The sequence below is a fragment of the Hemitrygon akajei genome, chromosome 29 (assembly GCF_048418815.1).
Source record: "Hemitrygon akajei chromosome 29, sHemAka1.3, whole genome shotgun sequence".
Lineage (NCBI taxonomy): Eukaryota > Metazoa > Chordata > Chondrichthyes > Myliobatiformes > Dasyatidae > Hemitrygon > Hemitrygon akajei.
Window position 1 is genome coordinate 25,583,065 of NC_133152.1, and position 25,941 is coordinate 25,609,005.

Consider the following 25,941-nt stretch of genomic DNA (forward strand, 5'->3'; position numbering starts at 1 on the left):
ACCAGTAGCATTTTACCAAGCATTTCTTAATTTTAATTTTTCACCAATTGAAATGAGGAGCCGAACATTGCATCACTACTGGCATTCTTTACCTTGTCATCAATAACAGCTGATAAGAATGTTGTGAAGTCCTCAGCTGGCTAAAATAAAAAACATTAATAAAGATTACAATCCAACTTACTCAATTCACATCTCAAAAAATGAAAGTATTTTACAGCACATTGCAAAGTAACAAATATCATACACCTATTTGATACTGCATTGTCTTTCAAGGCTCTATTTAGATCAACAGTATAGCCATCCCCATACACCAACTTTAATAGTCCCAAATTATAATCCGAAAGGATTGTAATTTCAAACATAAAGATCCCAGAATTGTAAATCAATTCAGTTACATACAAGGCAACCATCTGTTTAGCTGTAGAATCAGATTATCAGAAATTTACAAAATGAAAATCTGCTTTTTCAAGGTCTGAAAGGAAGAATTACTTTAAAATTAGTGAGTGTTTATACAGTTAATACAATGTGAAAACAATTGGAAATCTCCCTAAAAAGCTGTATAAACTGGGCTGCAGAGAAAAAGAACAAAACTTGGTTAGAAAGGGTTGCTAAATCAAATGGAAATAAACTACAGATCAGCCATAATATCAATGAATGCCAAAACACAAACAGTTGAATGACTTATTTCCATTTTTCTTTTTAATAATACTCCCTTCTGTTTGCCACACATACTGAAGACAAATGTGTTCAGTTTGGCCAAAGGTTTGTGGCAATTAAATTTCTAAGATTATGCCTCCATGTCCACATCTAACAATCACACCAATACGATGCAACATTAACAACTCTGCAGCATGTCACCCCATGGTTTCTTGCTGAGCTCACACTGGTGTGGATTGGCAGATTTTAGTGGGAAAGGGCCACACTGAAATGTTGCTACTTGTTTGATAGCATCACACTAAATGGAATTCTAATTTTGTGTGGCAAGTTTAGCACCTACATTGGGTTTTGTCTGTAAAACTCAGTGGCAAGGAGCAGAACCTACAAAAAAAATAAAAATTATTTTAACTTAAAACAAAAGCCTTTCTTTTTAAGTCCATGGCCTCAATATAACCAGTTTTCTTTGCTACAACTATCTATTGACACACACAATCCAGCTGGTGGATGAGATCTTAACAAGTCCTGGCATGTGAGTAGCTGCTGCACATCCTATTCTTTCCCTCCGTCTGTTGTGGTTAAAATAACCTATTTAATATTTGTGCTTTCTATGCATGTTAAAAACAAGTGTTATTGCACTTAGAAATTTTAAAACTATCTTCAAAGAAACTCTCTACATTGCTATCTCTGGTAGGTTAGTTTCAGAGCACTCTGGGCAATTCAAGTGCATGGAAATTTACCAGTCAGCCGTTATTCAACACTGCAAGCTCATACCAGAAAATCTGCATACTAAAACCACACTGCCTACAGCAAAATAAAACCCAGTGCTGACTGTCATTTAATTATAACTCAATGCATATGCACATATAATACCTACGGATACCAACTGAAGACTGCAATCAGATGCAGTATACTGGCAAGAATAGTGGGAAACATCATGCTGAAAGTGTTACTTTGTTGCATTTATTTGTTACTAATAGAAGATTTGACAATTTTAATGCTGACCTTTTTTGTAACAAGCTATAATTACGCAAATGGTTTGAATCTTTCTAAAAATTGCTTTTAAATATTTGCATATTTGTGAAGATCATTGAAATGAAACTATGCCGTTCACATACAAGTCATGATCATCCTTGACAAGTATAAGCTAACATTAAAATAGCAAACTGTAGGTTCTAGGATGCAATGAGATTCACTGAAGAAAAATACTACAATCTAACAAAACAGATCATATTTCTGTAGATTTTAATTATTGATTAGTGTATTAGTTTCCATTTTCAAATTAAAAATCAGTAAAACCGTAATACAGACTAAATGCTGTTTCTTTCAAGACTGCACATTGGAGATAAAATGTGTGGCATTTACATTGTTTTATACCATAAAGTTTCTGAATGCATTTGTTTCTTGTAGTAAAACCAAAAACTACATTCAATCATTAAGCCAAAGCTAAGCTATTTAATCACATTTATTTCTATAATACAAATAATTTCAATATACGTGCTTAAGTTCATCTAATCACCACCTTCTAATTTACAGCATATTCCTAATTCCTATTTTCAACCCTGCAAAGGCCTATATAAAAATACCTTCATCTTGGATTCAGAAATTTTCACTTTCAAAACTGCATGATGGCTGTATTTTAATTTCAATCTTACTTACATCTCCCACTTTTATTTTCTTCTGCTCCTCCAGAAGATTCTTTTTTATTTCAGGCCACAGTGAATCAGGCACATACAACCTTGAACACGCTGAACATTTCTGCCCTCCGTACTCAAAAGCAGAACGAATGGTACCATTTATTACACTGGTAACATCAGCTGATTTATGCACAAAGTGGAAGTTTTTACCACCACATTCTGTAAAAACAAAAACAACAAGATTTACCTTAGAAATCCATTTGATTTTGAGCATACCAATGTGATTAAGCAATAGGTAACAGTCAGTCAATTCAGGCAAAATCTTAAAACCTTCTGATCCCCTAACTTGGCAGCATGACACAACCTCTTTAAAATTTGAAGGGGTTTCCATTTATAACTCTTTTTGTAAAAGTTACAAAAGAAAATGCAACAAGGAAAAAGAACTAAGTTGAATTAAGGAAAACACAACCCTTCTCTTTAAATGGTTCTTAACACAAGAGGTTCCTGAAATTATACTAAGCTTTTGGTTCTTGGTAACTGTTTAATTCACATAAGTCCAAGGATATTATATGAAAGTGCTTCCATAAGAGAACAAACTATGGAGAAAATGTCCAGAGCATAAAAAATGAATCACAGCAAATATCTGTAAAAATTTTATGGCCTTAGATTTGGTGACTGATCACTTGGAATATAAAGTCATTTTAAGATCAGAGACTCCTTGGCTTTGAACTAATGAGCATATTATCTATTAATATATATAATTTTGAATTAACCACTTCTAAAAACTCAACTGCAATATATTTCCTTTACAATTTTCACAAAATCTTCCTTCCAGTTGTAGTTTCCTTCCTATGCATTTTTATTTAAAGAGTCATACCAATATTTGGAGCATTATTCTACAATAAATTTTTACATTTGTGAGCTTTCATAATATTTCTCTTTAGAGTTGTTCCTCATCTTTCTGTAAAGGCTATTATGCTCTAAGCAGTATGTAATGAACCGAATTGTAAAATGTCAGGCAATATTGTGCCGGAGAAGAAAGAATGTGGTTTGGAACTATTCACAACAAATGTATATTGCCACTTTCTTGAGAATTTTCCTTTTGTCAGCACCAGATCAGTTTCCATAATTTACTTAATTGACATTATAACTACGACCTCAGAAACTTAAAGTAGGGTATCAAAAACAAAATGAAGATATTTAGTAATGTCTATTTACACAGAATGCTTCAAAGGAGTGCTGGTCTGAATTAAAGAGAAATGTTCTCACCTCCAGATAGGCGTGGAAAACAACGGTACTTATCCAGATTTGCAGACACTTGCTTCCAAAGATGTTTAAATGTTCTAGAAAAGGAGAAATACATAAGTTACAAAAATATGTCAAATAATTTTTCATGGTTGTAGAAATTTAGTAAGAAACATTTAACATGTTACATCAAATAATAAAAATTTTATTTTCTGATCTGATTTAAACATAAGATTATTAAGGGATTGGACACATTCAGATGTCATTAGAAACGGGGATTGTGCCGGAGGAATGGCGTATTGCTCATGTGGTTCCATTGTTTAAAAAGGGTTTTAGAAGTAAGCCTGGCAATTATAGACCTGTCAGTTTGACATCAGTGGTGGGTAAATTAATGGAAAGTATTCTTAGAGATAGTATTTATAATTATCTGGATAGACAGGATCTGATTAGGAGTAGCCAGCATGGATTTGTGCGTGGAAGGTCATGTTTGACAAACCTTATTGAATTTTTTGAAGAAGTTACGAGGAATATTGACGAGGGTAAGGCAGTGGATGTAGTCTATATGGACTTCAGCAAGGCCTTTGACAAAGTTCCACATGGAAGGTTAGTTAAGAAGGTTCAGTCGTTAGGAATTAATGCTGGAGTAATAAAATGGATTCAACAGTGGCTAGATAGGAGATGCCAGAGAGTAGTGGTGGATAATTGTTTATCGGGATGGAGGCCGGTGACTAGCGGGGTGCCTCAGGGATCTGTTTTGGGCCCAACGTTGTTTGTAATATACATAAATGATCTGGATGATGGGGTGGTAAATTGGATTAGTAAGTATGCCGATGATACTAAGGTAGGAGGTGTTGTGGATAATGAGGTGGGTTTTCAAAGCTTGCAGGGAGATTTATGCCGGTTAGAAGAATGGGCTGAACGTTGGCAGATGGAGTTTAATGCTGAGAAGTGTGAGGTTCTACATTTTGGCAGGAATAATCCAAATAGAACATACAGGGTAAATGGTAGGGCATTGAGGAATGCAGTGGAACAGAGAGATCTAGGAATAACAGTGCATCGTTCCCTGAAGGTGGAGTCTCATGTAGATAGGGTGGTGAAGAAGGCTTTTGGAACGCTGGCCTTTATAAATCAGAGCATTGAGTACAGAAGTTGGGATGTAATGCTAAAATTGTACAAGGCATTGGTAAGGCCAAATTTGGAATACTGTGTACAGTTCTGGTCACCGAATTATAGGAAAGATATCAATAAATTAGAGAGAGTGCAGAGACGATTTACTAGGATGTTACCTGGGTTTCAGCACTTAAGTTACAGAGAAAGGTTGAACAAGTTAGGTCTCTATTCATTGGAGCGTAGAAGGTTGAGGGGGGATTTGATCGAGGTATTTAAAATTTTGAGAGGGATAGATAGAGTTGACATGAATAGGCTGTTTCCATTGAGAGTAGGGAAGATTCAAACGAGAGGACATGATTTGAGAGTTAGGGGGCAAAAGTTTAAGGGAAACACGAGGGGGTATTTCTTTACTCAGAGAGTGATAGCTGTGTGGAATGAGCTTCCTGGAGAAGTAGTAGAGGCCAGTTCAGTTGTGTCATTTAAGGTAAAATTGGATAGGTATATGGACAGGAAAGGAGTGGAGGGTTATGGGCTGAGTGCGGGTAGGTGGGACTAGGTGAGATTAAGAGTTCGGCACGGATGAGGAGGGCCGGAATGGCCTGTTTCCGTGCTGTGATTGTTATATGGACACGCTAGAGGCAGGAAACATGTTCCCGATGTTGGGGGAGTCCAGAACCAGAGGCCACAGTTTAAGAATTAGGCCATTTAGAACTGAGTTCAGGAAAAACTTTTTCACCCACAGAGTTGAGTATCTATGGAATGCTCTGCCTCAGAAGGCAGTGGAGGCCAATTCTCTGGATGCTTTCAAGAAAGAGTTAGATAGAGCTCTTAAAGATAGTGGAGTCAAGGGATACAGGGAGAAGGCAGGAACAGGGTACTGATTGTGGATGATCAGCCATGATCACTTTCAGGACCGGGCAGCGGAGTACACAGGAGCAGAGTGCTGGGCTTTGGCTCAGCGGGCTTCGGCACAAGAGGACTTCGACAAGAAGCCTATTTTTCATTTATTCTGACTAATCTAGGATCAGGTAATGGGGGAGACAGTTAGAGCAGTGGTGTGCTCCGTATGCAGTATGTGGGAGGTCAGGGTCAACACAGTTGTTCCTGATGACCACACCTGCAATAGGTGCATCCAGCTGCAGCTCCTATCAGACCGAGTTAGGGAATTGGAGCAGGAGCTGGATGAACTACGGATCATTCGGGAGGCAGAGACAGAGATAGATAAGAGTTATCGGGAGGCAGTCACACCGAAAAGACAGGAGGTAGGCAAATGGGTGACAGTCAAGAGAGGCAGGGGGAACAGACAGAGAGAGAAGAGCACCCCTGTGGCCGTTCCCATCAAAAATAAGTATACCATTTTGGATACTGTTGGTGGGGATGACCTACCAGGAACAAGCTGCAGTGGTCCTGTCTCTGGCACTGAGGTTGGACCCTTGACTAGGAAGGGGAGGAGGGAAGAGAAGAGAGCTGTATTGATAGGGGATTCTATAGTCAGGGGGGGCGGATAGGTGATTTTGTGGGGAAGATCGGGAGTCTCAGATGGTATGTTGCTTCCCTGGTGCCGGGGTCCGAGACATCTCAGATCGGGTGCAGGTTATTCTCAAGAGGGAGGGCAAGAATCCAGATGTTGTGGTCCATGTAGGGACCAATGACGTAGGTAGGATGAGTGAGGGGGTCCTGCGTAGGGAGTTCAGGGAGTTAGGTGCGAAGCTGAAGAGCAGGACCTCCAGGGTAACTATCTCAGGATTGCTACCTGTTCCACGTGCAAGTGAGGCAAGGAACAGAAGGATTATAAAGATTAATACGTGGCTGAGAGGATGGTGCAGGAGGGAGAGCTTGTAGATAATTGGGTTTTGTTCCAGGGAAGGTGGGATCTGTTCCGAAGGGACGGTTTACACCTGAACTGGAACAGTACTAACATTCTTGCAGGGAAGTTTGTTAATGCTTCTTGGGGGGGGGATTTAAACTAAATTTGCAGGGGGCGGGGATCCAGAATGTGAGAGAGGATAGCGAGAGGAAGAATAAAGGACAGGTGGGGACTACACGGTTCCGGAATATTAAGTGTGTAGTAGAGGAAGGTGGGGCGGAACAAGTGATAAGGAGGACTCATGTACAGAGGGATGGTCTGACGGAACATGGAGTTAAATGTGTTGAAAGAATAAGTAAATTTAGGAAGGACAACAAAATTCTGGGGGCATATAGCCCGATGGGAGTTCGGGGAGCTGGGTTAAGCACAATAGGCAGCGATTCAAACAGAGAGGAGAAATGGGCTAAAAATTCTATATCTGAATGCACGAAGTGTCAGAAAAAAGGCGGATGAGCTTGAAGCCCAGGTGCGAATGGGTAACTATGATGTTGTTGGGATAACGGAGACATGGCTGCAGGGAAATCAGACCTGGGAAATGAATGTACAAGGGTATACATGCTATCGTAGGGACAGAAATGTGGGCAGAGGGGGTGGGGTGGCCCTGTTGGTGAGGAATGAGATTCAGTCCTTTGCAAGGGGGGACATAGGGTCAGGAGAAGTAGAGTCTGTGTGGATAGAACTGAGGAACAGTAAGGGCAAAAGGACCCAAATGGGTGTTGTCTACAGGCCACCAAACAGTAGCATGGATATTGGGTGCAGGTTGAATAGGGAGTTAACATTGGCATGTGGCAAAGGTAATGTCGCAGTAGTTATGGGGGATTTCAACATGCAGGTGAACTGGGAGAATCAGGTTGGTGCTGGACCACAGGATAGGGAGTTTGTAGAGTGCCTACGGGATGCATTCTTGGAACAGCTTGTACGAGAGCCGACCAGGGACAAGACTATTCTGGATTTAGTGTTATGTAATGAACAGGATTTGATAAGCGATCTCGCAGTAAAGGAGCCATTAGGAGGTAGTGATCACAATATGATACGCTTTTATCTGCAATTTGAGAAGGATAAGGGCAGCTCGGAGGTGTCAGTGTTGCAGATGAACAGGGGAAACTATGGAGTCATGAGGGAGGAGCTGGCCAAAGTTGACTGGACGGATAGCCTAGCAGAAAAGACAGTGGAACAGCAATGGCAGGTATTCTTGGGAATAATGCACAAGGTGCAAAATCAGTTCATCCCCCAGAGAAGGAAGGATTCAAAGGGGGGAAAGGGGCCACAGTGGTTGACAAAGGAAGTCAGAGATTGCATAGCATTAGAAAAAAAGGAAATATGACAAGGTGAGTGGGAGGACAGATGATTGGGAAGTTTTTAAGGAACAACAGAACTTAACTAAAAAGACAATACAGGGAGAAAAAATGAGGTACGAACGCAAGCTAGCCAGGAATATAAAGGAAGATAGCAAAAGCTTTTCTAGGTATGTGAAGAGAAAGAAGATAGTTAAGAACAACGTTGGGCCCTTGAAGAATGAATTGGGTGAAATTGTTATGGGAAACAGAGAAATGGCAGAAGAATTTAATGAGTACTTTAGATCTGTTTTCACTAAGGAAGACACAAGCAATCTCCCAGATGAATGGATGGGCCAAGGACATAGGGTAACAGAGGAAATGAAACAGATTGACATTCGGAAGGAAATGGTGATGAGAAGACTGATGGGACTGAAGGCTGACAAATCCCCAGGTCCAGATGGTCTGCACCCTAGGGTACTAAAGGAGGTGGCCCTGGAAATTGCGGATGCATTGGTAATCATTTTCCAATGTTCCTTAGATTCAGAATCAGTCCCTGAGGATTGGAGAATGGCTAATGTTATCCCACTTTTTAAGAAAGGAGGGAGGGAGAAAACAGAGAACTATCGACCTGTCAGCCTAACATCGGTGGTGGGAAAGATGCTAGAGTCCATTATTAAGGATGAAATAGTGGCATATCTAGATAGCAGTAATAGGATTGGGCCGAGCCAGCATGGATTTACCAAGGGTAAATCATGCTTGACTAATCTGTTGGAGTTTTTCGAGGATGTAACCAGGAAGTTAGACGGGGGAGATCCAGTGGATGTAGTGTACCTCGGTTTTCAGAAGGCATTGTGTACAGTTTTGGTCTCCAGGGTTAAGGAAGGACATCCTGGCTGTAGAGGAAGTGCAGCGTAGATTCACGAGGTTAATTCCTGGGATGTCTGGACTGTCTTACGCAGAGAGGTTAGAGAGACTGGGCTTGTACACGCTGGAATTAAGGAGATTGAGAGGGGATCTGATTGAAACATGTAAGATTATTAAGGGATTGGACAAGATAAAGGCAGGAAATATGTTCCAGATGCTGGGAGAGTCCAGTACCAGAGGGCATGGTTTGAGAATAAGGGGTAGGTCATTTAGGACAGAGTTAAGGAAAAACTTCTTCTCCCAGAGAGTTGTGGGGGTCTGGAATGCACTGCCTCGGAAGGTAGTGGAGGCCAATTCTCTGGATGCTTTCAAGAAGGAGCTAGATAGGTATCTTATGGATAGGGGAATCAAGGGATATGGGGACAAGGCAGGAACCGGGTATTGATAGTAATCGATTAGCCATGATCTCAAAATGGCGGTGCAGGCTCGAAGGGCCGAATGGTCGACTTCTGCACCTATTGTCTATTGAATGGTGGTTCTGGCTCGAAGGGCTGAATGGCCTACTCCTGCACCTAATGTCTATTGTCCAAAAATAATCTTAAGAAAACTGGTTTAAAGTTAGAGTTGAAAAAAAATTCAAAAATCCAGTTTCTGCGCATTTGGCAGCAAGAAGAAACAGATACAAGATAACTGGCAAATAGGAGTGCAAGAAACTTAGAACAGAGTTATGATGATCCAAATACAGAACCCAAAACTGGTCACGGTAAAAGCAACCTCACAAGTAGCACTTGAATCAGAACTAGATGTAGTTGTACTAATGTAATTACATCATGTCATTACTAATGCTGCTATAGCAGTTCAATTCTTTATCCCTTATCTTGTATGCTCCAGTTCTGCTTTCTAGCTGTTACTTTACTTAAAACTAAGTACACTGATTTTCAAAGAATAAGGTACAACTTTAAAAAGGAGCTATTATTTCTGCATGTTTTCTGGAATATTGTCTTTTAACTCTAAGGCACCTGTAAACGTGACGCCCTCCAACTTTGAAGTGCATTCCATGAGACAAAAATTGAGTCACTATTAATTCCGGAGATATATCATTTCTAAATCTTTTGCAACTTAAATACAAAGTAAGCCTAACTTCCTTCACCAATCTTGTCATACTTCTTTACATCAGATGTTTAAGATTTTGGAATACCTAACCCTTGGGAAAAGATGCGAAGAAACATAACCTTTGTTATACTGTCTCTTCAAAAATTAAAAATATTAAAATGTCAAAATCCATTTCTACCATCCACAGTTAACCTTAGATTAACTAAATTGTATTCACTTTCAAGTTAATTCTATAACAAAAAAAAAATCAACAATTGTCTATATGTATTTGTTCAGCACAGCATTGTGGGCTGAAGGGCCTGTATTGTGCTGTAGTTTCTCTATGTTTCTATTTGGTTAATTCTTCACTCCGTTGAATAATCAGTCACCACACTCTGGACTCATGTTGTAATCAGCATACAATGTCAGATAAATAACCAAATACTGGTTCTAATCTATATTTGTTCCAAGCCCAGAGTACCTCTTCCACATATCACCACCCAGCTTCTTACCTCACTGCTCTCCCCCGCTCAACCACCTTCCCTCGCCCTTGTCTCAACTATCACCAGTTTGTAATCCTTCCCCTTCTCCAACCTGCTTATTCTGGTTTCTACTCCTTTCCTTTCCAGTTTTGATGAAGGGTCTTGGCCCGAAATGTTAACTGTTTATACCCTTCCATAGATGCAGCTTGACTTGCTGAGTTCCACCAGCATTTCACTGTGCTGTACCAGAGTACAAATACCTCAGAATATGGTGTTTTAACATCAATTTCTGCAGTTCCCCTCCCTAAAATCCTTTTTGACCTTTATACAATTTAACATTGTTTCTAACAGTAATTTAGTTCTCATTTCCAACATCATTAGTAAATATTTCAGGCAACATAAGATTTTCCCTTTATCTGAGTAGTTAAGACATTTTCAGAACTAAATTATTCCTTCAACGCTCCTGGAAAAGTTTACTAACAACTACACTTTCAAGCAACCAATCTGACCTTAAACTTCCATTCACAGCAGTTTGGCAGTTAACTGCTCAAGCACTTCTCCATTCATATCCAACACCTCCATATAAAACTCTTAACTACCCTGGCTGAGGCCCCTTATTAACATTCCAAGTGCATAAAATCACAGAACATTACAGCACATTCAACTCCCCTAGTCCATGCAAAGCAGTTATTTTGCCTATTCCCATCAACCTACACTTGAACCACAGCCCTCCATGCCCTCCCATCATGTACTTATCCACATCTCTTTTAAATGTTAAGAACTGAACCCACATCCATTCACCACTTCTGCTGAAAGTTCATTCCATACTCTCACCATCCTCCGAGTAAAGAAGTTCAACTCATGTTCCCCTGTCCAAGGAGTATATAGACTTGTACATATCTAGTACACAATTGAGTCACCAATACTGCAATGGATTTTTCTCAACTTATATGAACCAATGGTCATCACTTCTTTCAGCTGGTACTCCAGGGTTATACTGGAGAGAAATAATGTTTGTCTCTTAAAATTTGTGACACGACCAACTCAGGTGCTCTAGTTTCTTCCTTTACGTTCCCACTAAGACAGATCATCACCCTGATTCACTTGCTCTAGTCCCATCACACATCCCCAGGTACATGAGCCACATGGTTCAGTGAATCTTTGAAACTGACGAAGTTATTACCCACTCAGTCACCAACAAGCAACTCTTAATGGCTCTATTACCTCATTATAGAGAAAATGAAAACCTTTTGAAAACCATCACATACATCCTTCCACATAGATAGATAGATAGATACTTTATTCATCCCCATGGGGAAATTCAACTTTTTTTCCAATGTCCCATACACTTGTTGTAGCAAAACTAATTACATACAATACTTAACTCAGTAAAAAAAAAATATGATATGCCTCTAAATCACCATCTCAAAAAGCATTAATAATAGCTTTTAAAAAGTTCTTAAGTCCTGGCAGTAGAATTGTAAAGCCTAATGGCGTTGGGGAGTATTGACCTCTTCATCCTGTCTGAGGAGCATTGCATCGATAGTAACCTGTCGCTGAAACTGCTTCTCTGTCTCTGGATGGTGCTATGTAGAGGATGTTCAGAGTTATCCATAATTGACCATAGCCTACTCAGCGCCCTTCGCTCAGCTACCGATGTTAAACTCTCCAGTACTTTGCCCACGACAGAGCCCGCCTTCCTTACCAGCTTATTAAGACGTGAGGCGTCCTTCTTCTTAATGCTTCCTCCCCAACACGCCACCACAAAGAAGAGGGCGCTCTCCACAACTGACCTATAGAACATCTTCAGCATCTCACTACAGACATTGAATGACGCCAACCTTCTTAGGAAGTACATTCGACTCTGTGCCTTCCTGCACAAGGCATCTGTGTTGGCAGCCCAGTCTAGCTTCTCGTCTAACTGTACTCCCAGATACTTGTAGGTCTTAACCTGCTCCACACATTCTCCATTAATGATCACTGGCTCCATATGAGGCCTAGATCTCCTAAAGTCCACCACCATCTCCTTGGTCTTGGTGATATTGAGACGCAGGTAGTTTGAGTTGCACCATATCACAAAGTCCTGTATCAGTTTCCTATACTCCTCCTCCTGTCCATTCCTGACAAACCCCACTATGGCCGTGTCATCAGCGAACTTCTGCACATGGCAGGACTCCGAGTTATATTGGAAGTCTGATGTGTACAGGGTGAACAGGACCGGAGAGAGTACGGTTCCCTGCGGCGCCCCTGTGCTGCTGACCACCGTGTCAGACCTACAGTCTCCCAACCGCACATACTGAGGTCTATCTGTCAAGTAGTCCACTATCCAATCCACCATGTGAGAGTCTACTCCCATCTCCGTTAGTTTGTGCCTTAAGATCTTGGGCTGGATGGTGTTAAAGGCACTAGAGAAGTCAAGGAATGTAATCCTCACAGCACAACTGACCCCCTCTAGGTGAGAGAGTGATTTGTGCAGCAAATACGTGATAGCATCCTCCACTCCCACCTTCTCCTTATACGCAAACTGAAGAGGATCCTGGGCGTGCCTGGTTTGTGGCCTCAGATTCTGTATTATCAGCCGTTCCATGGTCTTCATCACGTGCGACGTCAAGGCAACAGGTCTGAAGTCATTCAACTCCTTTGGTTGTGGTTTCTTCGGTACCGGGACAATACAGGATGTTTTCCACTGTCTGGGTACTCTTCTCTGCTCCAGGCTCATGTTGAAGATGCGCTGTAGTGGTTCTCCCAGCTCAGCCGCACAGGCCCTCAGTAATCGTGGGGAAACTCCATCCGGTCCAGCCGCCTTGCTGGTACAGATCTTCCTCAGTTGACCTTCCACCTGTGCAGCCGTAATCCTGGGCGTGGGCAAGGTCTCCTGTGAGTGGCTATTTTCCTGTGAGGGAATTAAGCCTGGTGTGGATTTCTGCGGTGAGGATGAGATTGAGCTGTCGAACCTGTTGAAGAAGTTGTTCAGCTGGTTTGCTTTCGCTTTCACATAATGGGAGTTGGTCTGGTTCCAGTTCTGGCCTTGCTTTTTTCAATACAAGTGAATGGTTTAAAATTATAGATCCATAGTTAGATCTACTTTTTCATGAAAATTAGTAACTTGCATCAGCTCCCCTATTAGCAAGTTTTATTATCTTTAATCCCCATAACGTCATTGTTTATTACAGCATTCAATTATTCTAAACACAATTAGTTCATCAGAATTCATCATTTCAGTCCTTATGCTTAGTTGCAGCAGCTCTAGCTTCACTCTGCCAGGCTGCAATTTCCAGAATTTTATCCCCAAAATCATTCAGCACTCTTGCAATGACCAAGTCTCTGCTAATAGTTCCTTCCACGACCTTTTTACCTCTGAATTAAAGCACAAATTATAGATGCTATATAAAAATAAATTGTTACATTTTTTATTTAAAAAAATGCTTAAATGGTCATTAATTTCACTAATAGTTATTTCTATATTTCTTTTAGTCTTTCCTTTCTCATGAGCCATCACACTTTCATTAATTTCCATAACTTCCTTTACTATAGTTAGCTGTGGTACTGATCTCTCTCATTGTTAACTTTTCTTGCACAGTTAATTTTAGTCAGATCATTTCTTTTCCATCTTTAATCTAGTTGACCAAGTTAATGACCATTTAGTTTTCATTTTGCCAATTCCCACTCCTAACCACTTTCTACTCTCCAGTTACTTATCCCAAATAATTTCTAAAGATCAAAAATATCAAGCCAGACTTTTATTTGATGGAAACACTTAACTTCATAATCTTGCCAAGAATATTTAATTAAAGAAACTTTAACAATTCTTGTCAAAATTAATTTGGATGAAATGATAGTTCTCCCCCCACCACCATATATTCAAGACTGCACTTTTAACCGTGGTGTGTCTTGTCTTCTCAACTGTAGGCATTTATAGCTCACATCTCCAAGATTTTCCCTTGTAGTTCTTTTTAACCTCCCTTCACAAAACCTCAAATAAGTGCTATCAAACTCCACGTTATCTAACACTTATGTCCTCAATTCACAACTGCTACAACTACATTGATATGACAATTATAGTCCCAGCACAGATGGAACTATAATTGGCTACCATCAACTTTATTTTATTAAGAACACTTTTCCACTTCATACCTCACACAATGTCTTCCCACCCATAATTATTGTGTTCTCTGATCTGCATTTGTTTTCCCACTGAGAAATTCTAATTTTCAAGTTCTCAACCTCAAATTTACATCACACCACAACATTACTTCCCAAACATAAGAGACTGAGAGCCTGATGAAGGTTCCAGGCCCAAAACATCAAAAGTTTATTCCCGACCATAGAGGCTGGCTGACTTGCTCTGTTCCTTCAGCACTGTCAGTCTGTTGCTTGAGATTTCCAGCATCTAAAGAATCTCTCACATTTATGGCCTTGCTTTCAACTGCCATGTGCTAAAGCTCAGTCTTCCTCATTTTAGTCTGCTCTTTTTAAACAGCTCTTTATAAACTCTCTCTTTAACTAAGCTTCAAGTCACCTGTCATAATATCATCTTAAATAATTTCAGTATTTATGTGAAGCACTCAATAAATAAGTTTGTGAATACTTACGGGACACTGCCAGTGAAATTGATTCCTGCCAAGTGCTCAGAATTTGTAATGGTTTCTCCAAATAGTGGCCCATCAGCTGGCACAAACTGAATGACATTTGGTGGAAGTCCAGCTTCAAGAAGTATTTCATACACATTATAACTAGCAGCCATAGCAGTGTCACTGGGTTTCCAGACCACCACATTACCCTGAAATTACATTATCATATTGCTTAAAATTCATGTTATTACCAAAACTGCATTACAGAATAAAGTGTAGTTCCTAAAAAAAAACATCACAGAAACTGGAACAGAGGGTACAACTCAAGTGGTATAAACTAATCACATTTGTTATCACACGAAACAAACAATTCTACTAATTTTAGAGAAAATGGTTGTTCTGATCCCTTCTATTACTCTCCTGTCATTTTTGTTGAGTGATGTTCTTGTGTTTGCAAGTGAATGTAGTCAAATTTTCAGTTGACAATTAAACTTAAATCATCAGGGAAGAAATGTATGTGGTATCTATAGAAATATGCACAACTATGAGACAATGAAGTGCTATATATCACCCATACACACAACTTACTTTTTTAAGACCACACCAAGAAACCAACAAACTGTACTCTGCCTGGTGAGGGTCTAATCCCCTTTCACATTTGAAAGGGAACACTAAAACAGGTTCCTATCCATCTGATGGCAATTGAGTCAAATATGTATTTTCAAATGTGCTAACACTTTCCCAACACTTATCTAAAAAGAGCTTCTAAAGCAGGGATCCCAACCTTTTTAATGCTGTGGACCAATACCATGAAGCAAGGGGTCCATGAACCTCAGTTTGAAAACTCTTGTTCTAAAGCATCTAGCCTTTTTGCATCATGAATTCAAAATGAAACAATGTAAATAAAATGTAAACAAAATACCCAAGGTTGGAAATATTCACAAATGAAAAAAAAACATCAGGACCAAATTAGATGCATCTGGGATGGCAAAGAAACAGGCCTGGAGATAGTAGAGATGTCACTATCTTTAAATTGCCCCTTGATATTGAAAGTGGTGGAAAACTGCTGCACCTTTTAGATTCTGCCAGCTGTATGTTCTCTAATATCAAATCTGATCCACTTTATGAAATGTCTGGGAAAAATTGCTTATTTTTGTTTCTTACCATAAGTGCTGGAGCTCCTGCCAGATTTCCACCTATTGCAGTGAAGTTAAATGGAGAAATAGCTGCTACAAAGCCCTGCAAGAAAAAATGGTAAGTGCAGTATTAGAACTCCATTATTGATCACTTACTGCAATACACAGCCCTGCTGACTTTTCCCAATGTTTTTACTAAGGATAAAGCAAATCTCTTTTGCATCTTTACTTTTTGCATATACTCAGTTGTACACTCACTTCTAGACTCCTGTACAGAGTTGTGTTTGTGCTTGGCGGTTCACTAATTGGCTGTTCATGCTGAAGTTCCATTGCATATTTGGCATTGAATCGGAAGAAGTCAATTAGTTCTGGTGCTGCATCAATCTCTGCTTGAATTACTGTTTTTCCCTGGAAGAACAAAAGTTACATTTATAATTTTTTTTTAATTACCATTGTCAGGCTAAGACCTTAACTGAGATACTGCATGTTCTCAAGTGGATACAAAGAATTCCATAGTATCTTTTCTTGGAAAACAGATTGTGGGTTCTCACCGCTTAACCAACATAGATGAAAAGGAATCGAGTCACTACTATAAGGATGTTTATGTGACACTGCTGTACTGTACATATTACAACAGTGTCAATATTTTAAGACATTGCCTATTATGTGGTTTAGACATCCCAGGCACTTGAAAATGTGCTTAAGAATTTTCTTTATCTTGCTTTTGGGAGTCCACTTTACATACCTGGCCGATATAGTTCTAGCCAATAGCTCTGCACGTTTTGGCCCACTGATCAAGTCAGCTGCTTTGAAAAATATTTGAGCTCGATCCTCGATAGGTTTGAGATCCCATTCTCTGTGGGCAGACAGTGCTGCATTAATTGCTTTGTTAATTAAATCCTGCAAAAGGAGAAAATTTGAATCAGCATTTACTAAAGTGAAAATAGATCAGGTGAAAAAATAAAAATTAAACTTCTCAAGCAAACTTATTTTTAGCTAAATAGTGAAAAATCAATTCCTACATTCCACATTCAGAATAATTATCAAGCCGTAACATTCCCCAGTGTAAAATGGTAATACTAGGAGTTAAAATGCCTTTGGGGGGGGGGGGGGGGGGGAGAGAGGAGGAAGGGAATGGTGAGCATGGCTCAGAAACACCATAAGAAATAGGAGCAGAATCAGGTTATTCTGCCTCTGGAGTCTGCTCCACCATTTCATCATAACTGATACATTTTCCCTCTGAACCCCATTCTCCTGCCTTCTTCCCATAACCTTTCACACCCAGACTAATCAAAAACCTACCAAAAACCGAAGAACTAAAGGCCGTTAATATACTCAATTGCCTGGCATTCACAGCCACCTATGGCAACAAACTCCATTCAGCACTTTTTGGCAAAAGAAATTTCTTATCTCTGATCTCTATGCTGCGGCTGCACCTCTAGTCCTATTCAATATAGGAAACATTCTCTTCACATCTAGGACTTTGAACATTCGATAGGTTTCAATGAAATCTCCCCCATTCTTCTAAATTCCAGTGAGTACAGGCCCAGAACCATCAAACCCCACCTCATATGATAAGCCTTTCATTCCCAGAATCATTCTCCTTACCTGAACCCTCTCCAAAGTCAGCACATCCTTTCTTCTACAAGAGGCCCAAATTGCTCACAATACTCCATGTAAGGCCTTACTAGTGCCTTATAAAGCCTCTTCGGGCAGGTGGGGCTCATCCTCTTTGGGCAGCTACCTGCCTAAGGGAAGGAAAACTCTGATTTTAAGCCTTCGCTGCCTTGCGGCCATACTCACCCATGGGAAAGACTTTGAGAATAAACCCAGAGGAAGAAATTTGGAGCCAGGGTCCCTAAGGCAGTTTGATGTTTACAACTTCACTCTGGCAACCTCTGTGACAACACTGGTGTCAAGTTGTATCGGTGCTCACCCTTCCCTTGGACTACATCAGTGACTTGGAGAGGGGGAACCCGCTGCATGGGCAACAGCCGGCTCTTCAAATCTTCCCGCCCAGGCTTGCACCCTGGAGATCCCCTGGGATCAACAGCTGCCTACACACAAAGCCTCAGCATTACATCCTGGCTTTTATATTCTAGACCTCTGAAAATGAATGCTAATATTACATTTAACTTCCTTACCACCAACTCAACCCTCAAGGTAATTTTTAGGGATTCCTACACGAGTGCTCAAATCCCTTTGCATGTCTAATTTTTGAATTTGCTGCATTCAGAAAACAGTCTATGCTTTTGTTCCTTCTACCAAAGTGTAGGACAATACACTTCCCAATACTGTATTCCATCTGCTACTTCTTTGTCCATTCTCCTAATCTGTCTCTTTCTGTATCAATTCCATCATCCAAATCACTGACATGTAATGTAAAAAGCAGTCCCAACATTGACCCCACCAGAACACCACTAGTCGCCTGCAGCCAACCAGAAAAGGCTCCCTTTATTCCCACTCTTTGACTCCAGCCAATCAATCTTCTATCCATGTCAATATCTGTCCGATGTTACCATAGATTCTTATCTTAAGCAGCATCATGTGTGCCACCTTGTCAAAGGCATTCTGAAAATCCAGCTACACAACAATCAGCCAATTCTCTTTTGTCTATCCTATTTGTTATTTCCTCAAACAATTCCAACAGAACTGTCAGGCAAGATTTTCCCCCAAGGAAACCATGCTGACTTTGGCTATTTTATCACGCGCCTCCAAGTACCCTGAAACCTCATCCTTAACAATCGACTCCAACATCTTCCCAATCACTGAGGTCAAACTAACTGGCTTATAATTTGATTTCTTAAAGAATGGAGTGACATAACAGAATCTAGTGATTCTTCAAAGATAATAACCAATGACTCCAACATCTCCCCAGCCAACTCCTTCAGAACCCCAGGGTGTAGACCGTCTGGTCCTTACTACCTTCAGACCTTTCAGCTTCCCAAGCACCTTCTGCTAAGTAATAGCAATTGCACTCACTTCTGCCCCAACACTCTCGAACTTCCAGCAACTGCTAGTGTCTTCCACAGTAAGATAGATGTAAAATACTTAGTTAGTCTGCCATTTCCTCGCCCCCACTCCAGCATTAATTCCAGAGGTCCAATATCTACTCTCACCTCTCATTTATTCTTTATATATCTGAAAAAAATCTTTTGGTATCCTCTTTTGATATGACTGGCTAGCTTACCTTCATATTTCATCTTTTCTTTCGTTATGGCTTTTTTAATTGCCTTCTGTTGGTTTTTAAAAAGCTTCCCAATCCTCTAACTTCCCACTAATTTTTGCTCTATTATATGCCTTCTCTTATGCTTTTATGTTGCTTTTGACTTCCCTTGTCAGCCACAGTTGCATCATCCTGCCTTTAGAATACTAAGACCATAAGATATAGGAGTAAAATTAGGCTATTGGCCCATTGAGTTTGCTCTGCAATTTCATCATGGCTGATCCAATTTTCTTCTCACCTCAAATACTACACTATATTACTACTTAGAAATGTATCTATTTTGCACCTTCCGAGTTGCTCCCAGAAATTCCAGGAATTACTGTTCTGCCATTATAATTCAGTGGCCCCTTCCAATCAACTTTGGCCAGCTCCCCTCTCATGCCTCTATAATTCCTTTTATTCCACTGAAATACTGATAAATCTGACTTTAGTTTCCCCCTCTCAAATTGCAGAGTGAAGTCTATCATCTTAAGGGTTTCTGCCTCCTAAGGGTTTCTTTACCTTAAGCTCCCTAATCAAATTTGGCTCATTACACATTCAATCCAGAATGTCCTTCTCCCTAGTGGGCTCAAACACAAGCTCTTCTAAAAGAAAATCTCGTAAGCATTCTACAAATTCTCCCTGTAAGAAACTGATTTTCCCAATCTACCTGCATCTCAAAATCATTGCCATTGCCCAACATTGCCATTTTTAAGTTTTCCATCTTCCATTGTAATTTGTACCCACATCCTGGCTGCTGTCCAAAGGCCTGTTTATAATTCCCATAAGGGTCTAATTACTCTTACAGTTTCTTAACTATACCCACAAGGACTCTAAATCTTCTGATTCTATGTTACATCATTCTAAGTACTTGACTTCATATTTTACCAACAGAGTCACCCCATCCCCCTGCATAGCTTTTTGTCCTTTCGATACAATGTGCAACCTCAAATGCTAAACTCAGAACTACAATCTCCTTTCAGCCACAGCTCAGTGATGCCCATGACTCAGTCATACCTAGCAATCTTGAACTGTGCTTCAAGATCATCTGCCTTATTCCATATACTGTGTGCATTCAAATATAACACCTTCAGTCCTGCTTTTGAAACCCTTTTCAATTTCTCCCTATATTATACTGCAACTCATCCCACTGACTGCAATTTAACCCTATTATCCCACTGGTCTTTGTGACAGTCTCACTCTACACTGTATCTAGTTGTATACCAACTGCGCCATCCTCAGCCCTATCATTCTGGTTTCCATCCCCCCCTATCAAGTTAGTTTAAATCCTCTCTAACAGCTCTAGCAAAGCTGCCAACAAAGATATTGGTCCCCTTGGATTCAGGTGTAACTTGTCCCTTTTGTACAGGTCTACCTTCCCCTGAAGAGATACCAATGATCCAGAAATCTGAAGCCCTACCCTTGCATCAGTTCCTTAGCTACGCATTCATATGCCAAATTATCCTTTTCTTACCCTCACTGGAGCATGGCACAGGCAGCAATCTAGAGATTACTAACCTGGAGGTCCTACTTTTCAGCTTTCTACCCAACTCCCTAAATTCTCTCTTCAGGACCTCCTCCCTGTTCCTACCTGTCATTGATGCCAATATGTACCAATACTTCTGGCTGGTCATCCCTGCCCCACCACCTTTAGAATGCCATGATCCAGTCCAAGACATCCCTGACCCTGGCACCTGGGCGGCAACATACCATAACTGTCTCTTTCCTTCCACATAATCTCATATCTACTCCTCTAACTATGGAATCCCCCATCACTACTGCAGTCCTCTTCTCCGCCCTTTCTGAGCCACAGCTCCAGACTCAGTGCCAGTAGGTTGCCACAGTCAATGGTATCAAAGCTGCATACTTATTATTGAGGGGAATGGTCACAGGAGTACTCTGCACTGGCTGCCCATTTCCTTTCCTTCTCCTGACAGTCACTCAGGTACCTGCCATCTGCAACGTAGGGCTGACTACCTCCCTGCAGCTCCATTCTACCACCTCCCCAGTTTCTGGTATGAGTGGAAGGTCATCAAGCTGCAGCTCGGTGCGCGTGACCAGATGTGGTTATCCGGCAGGCTGGATTGCACATATCACACAAAAGAACACAACACAGCCCCACTTACCTCACCCAAACTGGTTGAGCCAGTCTCCCCCACTCTAACACTGAACCACTCAAACAATGGCCGCTCCGCTTGTCCTGACCCCATTTTTATTTGCTCTTGCTATTGAATCACGATTCAATTGGGCCACTGGAGAAAGCCAAAAGTCTGTGAAATGCTCTTTATAAATCTCTCACCCTGACCTGTGTGTAGCCTTCTCTCTCAATTCAATTAGGCCGCCAGAATCAATTCAATTGTATGACTTCTCTTCAATCACTCGAAGCCTCTGGTTCAATTGGTCCAGTCCTCTCACTTGTGGGAGGCATTTCTCAAATTCTCATTAATAAAACAATCTTCCAAGTCTAAGGCCAGCCTTTGAGTTACTCAATCCTGGTAATTACTGATTATTTAGAATGCTGAAGACACTTTTACAAACTGTTTATTTCCCCCCAAAAATCTGAATCAACCTTGGAAATTTGAACAATAATGCAAGCCTACAGGTCAGTGTAAGAAACAGATTAGTCTTAATAGTTCTTGCCTTTCTCAATGAATCTTATTTCCAAAACCTTAAATCTTCTACTGTAGTCACAAAATCATAATACATTTATTTTGGTCTGGGGCTGAAACAAATTCTACAAATTTTATGGCATTCTAATATTATAAAAAGAACAAACTGCCATTTCATTGTCCTGTTCACAACTTCACTACTTATCAAAGTGCTTCTATAAAATAGCAAACAAAACAGGGCAATATAGCAGCCAACTTGTTTGCAACAAACCCTCATGATACTAAAAGACAAATTGAACTACTACCTTTAATTGGTTTTGATGTAATGACAAAAAATAGCTACAATAGAAGGGACTCCAAGGAGTACAATTTTTTTTAAAAAATTACATCCATCTAAGACAAACAGGACTTCAATTTGACTTTCCCCAAAATATTGTCCCTCCAACAGTGCAATATTCCCTCATTATTGCACCAGAGCAGAAACTTGAGTTGGGAGTTAGAAACCACAGCATTATGATTTAGGAAATAACAGTGGTGCTCACTTAAATCATTTTAATACAATAATATTGTAAAGTCCATAAAATTGGACTGCAGTCTCTATATTTTCCAACCATGCTGTTCATGGTGTTCAGCTTACCTTGTCAGCATAGCAGAATTTGGCCACTTTGTGTGAATGGTTAAATGGCTAAAATAAAAAAAGAATATTCTGTAGTTATAGTCTATAGTTATAAAACAATATAGCTATAACACTACTTGTAAGAAAGCCATACTTCCTGCAACAATCAAAAAGGCTAGGTCAGTCAAGCACAAGGCTAGAATTTCATTTCAAGAACAATTAAAAAGACACATGGTATTTGACCTCTAAAACAGAATTAGGAAAGGCATAAAGACAAAAAGGAGGAACTGAAAGGATTTATAAGAATAATTGTGGGAATGACAGACATCCCACCCTGCAAAAACTCATTTCTGGGAGGTAGCACCATCAATTTGCGAGAGACTCCCGGAACTTCCGGGAGAGGTGGGATGTCTGCAAGAGAGTAGCTCCTTAGCAGCTAGCCAGCTAGCTTAAATAACGTTAGCTATGCTAATGAACAAATTACATCTGTTAAACTCACCTCAACAGTGATTTAACCCACCATGGGCAATAGAAAAGTCACTGTTGCAAACAGTGCAGCGAGCAACACTGTCATTATTTTTGACCCCTATTAGGCAGGGGTACACTTTAGTGTAGTCTGGGGTGAAGTACGTTTTGTATTTTCTTTTTTTTTTGGATTACTCTGACATGGCACACCCGCTCGCTCTCTTGCTGGCTCTCTCTCTCTCTCTCTCTCAAAAAATCGAATATAATTTGTGGGCATCAGGGAGCCACTATCAATATGCAGGAGACTCCCGGAACTTCCGGGAGAGGTGGGATGTCTGGAATGAGAACTTTATCTGTATGGATAGACAGAGGCCATAGCTGTTCTTTCAGGATGAAGATAATTGAAATGGGATGTGATGATGGCATTTTAAACTATAAAGTGTTCAGATCATGTAAATAGGGAAAACTTTACATAAGTGAAAAGCTTAAGATTTGGAGGATATAAAATTGAAAGCAACTAGCAAAACAATTATATGTGAGTGAACACAAGTTCAGAGTTCAGAACAAGAATTCTGCCAAGTTCAGAACACGAGCATACTTTTCGAAAACAGAGTAGGCCATTGCATCCATCCAGAAAGGGCTTCTTTCACATTAATTATTAGAAACCTGGAAGTTTTCTTTCAAGACACTGGGAAGGCAACTGAAATTTGATACCTAGTTCAATAAATCCTCAAATACTTAAATGCAATCAGAGATTTAGATGAGAGCTGGGGTACATGCCAGGCTTTATGTGGCTGGTAGAAACAGTTCAAGGGACTAAAGGCATATCATGTGCTTGCCCATTCAAACTCAAATGGGAATTTCCTAATTCATCTAACCAGAAAGCTTGACAATTTCACTACTGCCACACCACTACTCCAGCATCTTGCTGATAATTATTTTATTTGAATACAAGGCTTAATAATAACATTCTGGAATATCCTGATGTCTTAATTTCTAAATAGTCTATTTACAATATTTCCTCCCAATTTCAATACTCCCATTCATAAACATCAAATGATATTGCCTATTTTTAAAGAAAATGCTCACTCTCTACCTGTAATTCTGGAAGTACATATTTTTGCTCTTAAGATCTCTCAGTTATGTGACTTCCATATAGTCTTGCCACTGACAGCATAATCAACTTCTGTCTGGTATCTGCCTGTTCATTTAACTAACCTAGGCCACCTTGATATTCTCTTCACCATTTCCCATATCTGCATTTATGTAATTTCTGATGTCCTATTCAAATAATCTAATGAAGTGAAATTAGTGCTGATCTTTAGGAGTATATCACAATCAAGTTTTCTGTAGAGTAACATTCCTTTGTTTCTGATCAACCAACTTGGTACTGATTGCTATTTTCTATGGATACAACTAACCCAGACCAAGGAGAGCAGACTTTCTTTCCAGAAAAACTTTAATAAAGCAGATAGCTTTTTAAGACAATATGGTGGTTTTATGGTCACTATTATTGATACTGTTTTATTTTGTTTTAGATTTATTCAAATAAATTTACACTTCCTTACTGCTAATGGAATTCAAACTCATGTTTCTAGATTATTAATCATATCTCCAATGCTAATCAGTTAATTTAACCACTATCATTCAACCCAAGGAAAATATTCTAGATCACCCATCACCGTGCTTCAGTAAATGTATGTTCTGAAAAATAAAAAATATTTTATCATTCAATATAGCTCAAAATACTTAAATATCAGAATGTTCCAATTTATAGAATACAATCTAAATAGAATAAATGGCATTGCTACAGAATAAAGGCAATTCTATGGTGAACTTCAGAAGTATTCCAAATATGGTAAATTCGAATCAACCTTTCATTAACTTCAATACTCACACATAGCTGATATCGTATCTCTTTAGTCCAGACACGCTCGCCACCAATAACACATGGTATTTCAAGCGTTCGTCCCTTCAAATCATTCAGAGCCTAATGAAAGGACAATCGCATCAAAGATCAGAATCATGGGAGGGCATTATCTAAAATTGCTGTACTGTGTATCAGAACATAAAGTGCCTACCCAATCCCAAAACTAGACCTAGCTTTCAGATCCACCTCTACCCTCACTCTTCTGATTATCTGCCATATATTTTCTTCTTGCCAACACATTTTCAATCTAGAATCTGCAGCCATCATGGCCTACACTCCATTATCTTCCAGAAAGCTTATCAAACTTGCACCCATGATTACACCTTAGTTACCTTGCCTTCTTGCAAACTGTGAAGTCACATTTAGGCTGGCAAGAACAGGGTTATGCATAATTAGAGCTCAGGACTGCACAGACTATCTGAATTAGTCTTAGGTTACAGTGCAATGATGTGAATATGACAACAGTGACAGGACATGAGATTTGCTCAGTTTAGAATTTATCAGTCTCCCAGGACTGTGAGCACCAACCAGAATAAAATTATAATAGCTAGCTTCTCAGAAAGAGCTAGGAAATAAACATACAGTACCAGAACTGTTTAAAAAAAATCATTACAGCAATGATGTGTTGTAACTATCATTGATAATATTACAATTAATTCCACATCATCAATATAACAGAAGATGAATACTAGCAGGCTCAAAGATCAACGTAGGCATTGATCTTTCAAGAGTCAAGATTGTTTAATGTCATTTCCAGGTACACAAGTGTAAAGGAGGATGAAATAATTGCTACTCCGGATCCAATGCAGCACACAAAATAAACACAATAAGAAACAACAATAATTAAAAAACATAAATATAAATACACAAGATAGCTTATATACATATATTGATTGTATGCCCATAAAGTGACGTTAGGCACAAGAGCGTCTGAATACGTGACTAACAGAAAATAATTGTCGTGGCAGCTGGGGGTGTGGAGGGCTTGTTAGTGGGTGGAGGTGTTGATCAGCCTTATTGTTTGGTGAAAGTAACTGTTTTTGAGTCTTTTGGTCCTGGCATGGATGCTATGTAGCCTGAACCCTGATGGGAGTGGGACAAAGTCTACAAGTAGGGTGGGTGAAATCCTTCATATTATTGGCCCTCTTCCAGCACTTTTCTATATACGGTACATATCCTTG

At 39.8% G+C, this 25,941-nt stretch overlaps 1 protein-coding gene across 1 annotated transcript in view; it reads right to left on the bottom strand.

Annotated features, from left to right (window-relative positions):
• Window positions 1-25,941, bottom strand: part of aldh4a1 (aldehyde dehydrogenase 4 family, member A1) — a 38,183-nt gene that overhangs the window by 8,865 nt on the left and 3,377 nt on the right. Inside the window, exons 3-11 of the mRNA XM_073031937.1 lie at window positions 24,728-24,820; window positions 22,387-22,434; window positions 16,677-16,835; window positions 16,194-16,343; window positions 15,964-16,038; window positions 14,821-15,008; window positions 3,561-3,634; window positions 2,314-2,510; window positions 93-140 (exon numbers count right to left, since the gene is read on the bottom strand). Coding sequence (XP_072888038.1) covers window positions 93-140; window positions 2,314-2,510; window positions 3,561-3,634; window positions 14,821-15,008; window positions 15,964-16,038; window positions 16,194-16,343; window positions 16,677-16,835; window positions 22,387-22,434; window positions 24,728-24,820 — 1,032 coding nt within the window. The remainder of the gene's footprint in view (window positions 1-92; window positions 141-2,313; window positions 2,511-3,560; window positions 3,635-14,820; window positions 15,009-15,963; window positions 16,039-16,193; window positions 16,344-16,676; window positions 16,836-22,386; window positions 22,435-24,727; window positions 24,821-25,941) is intronic.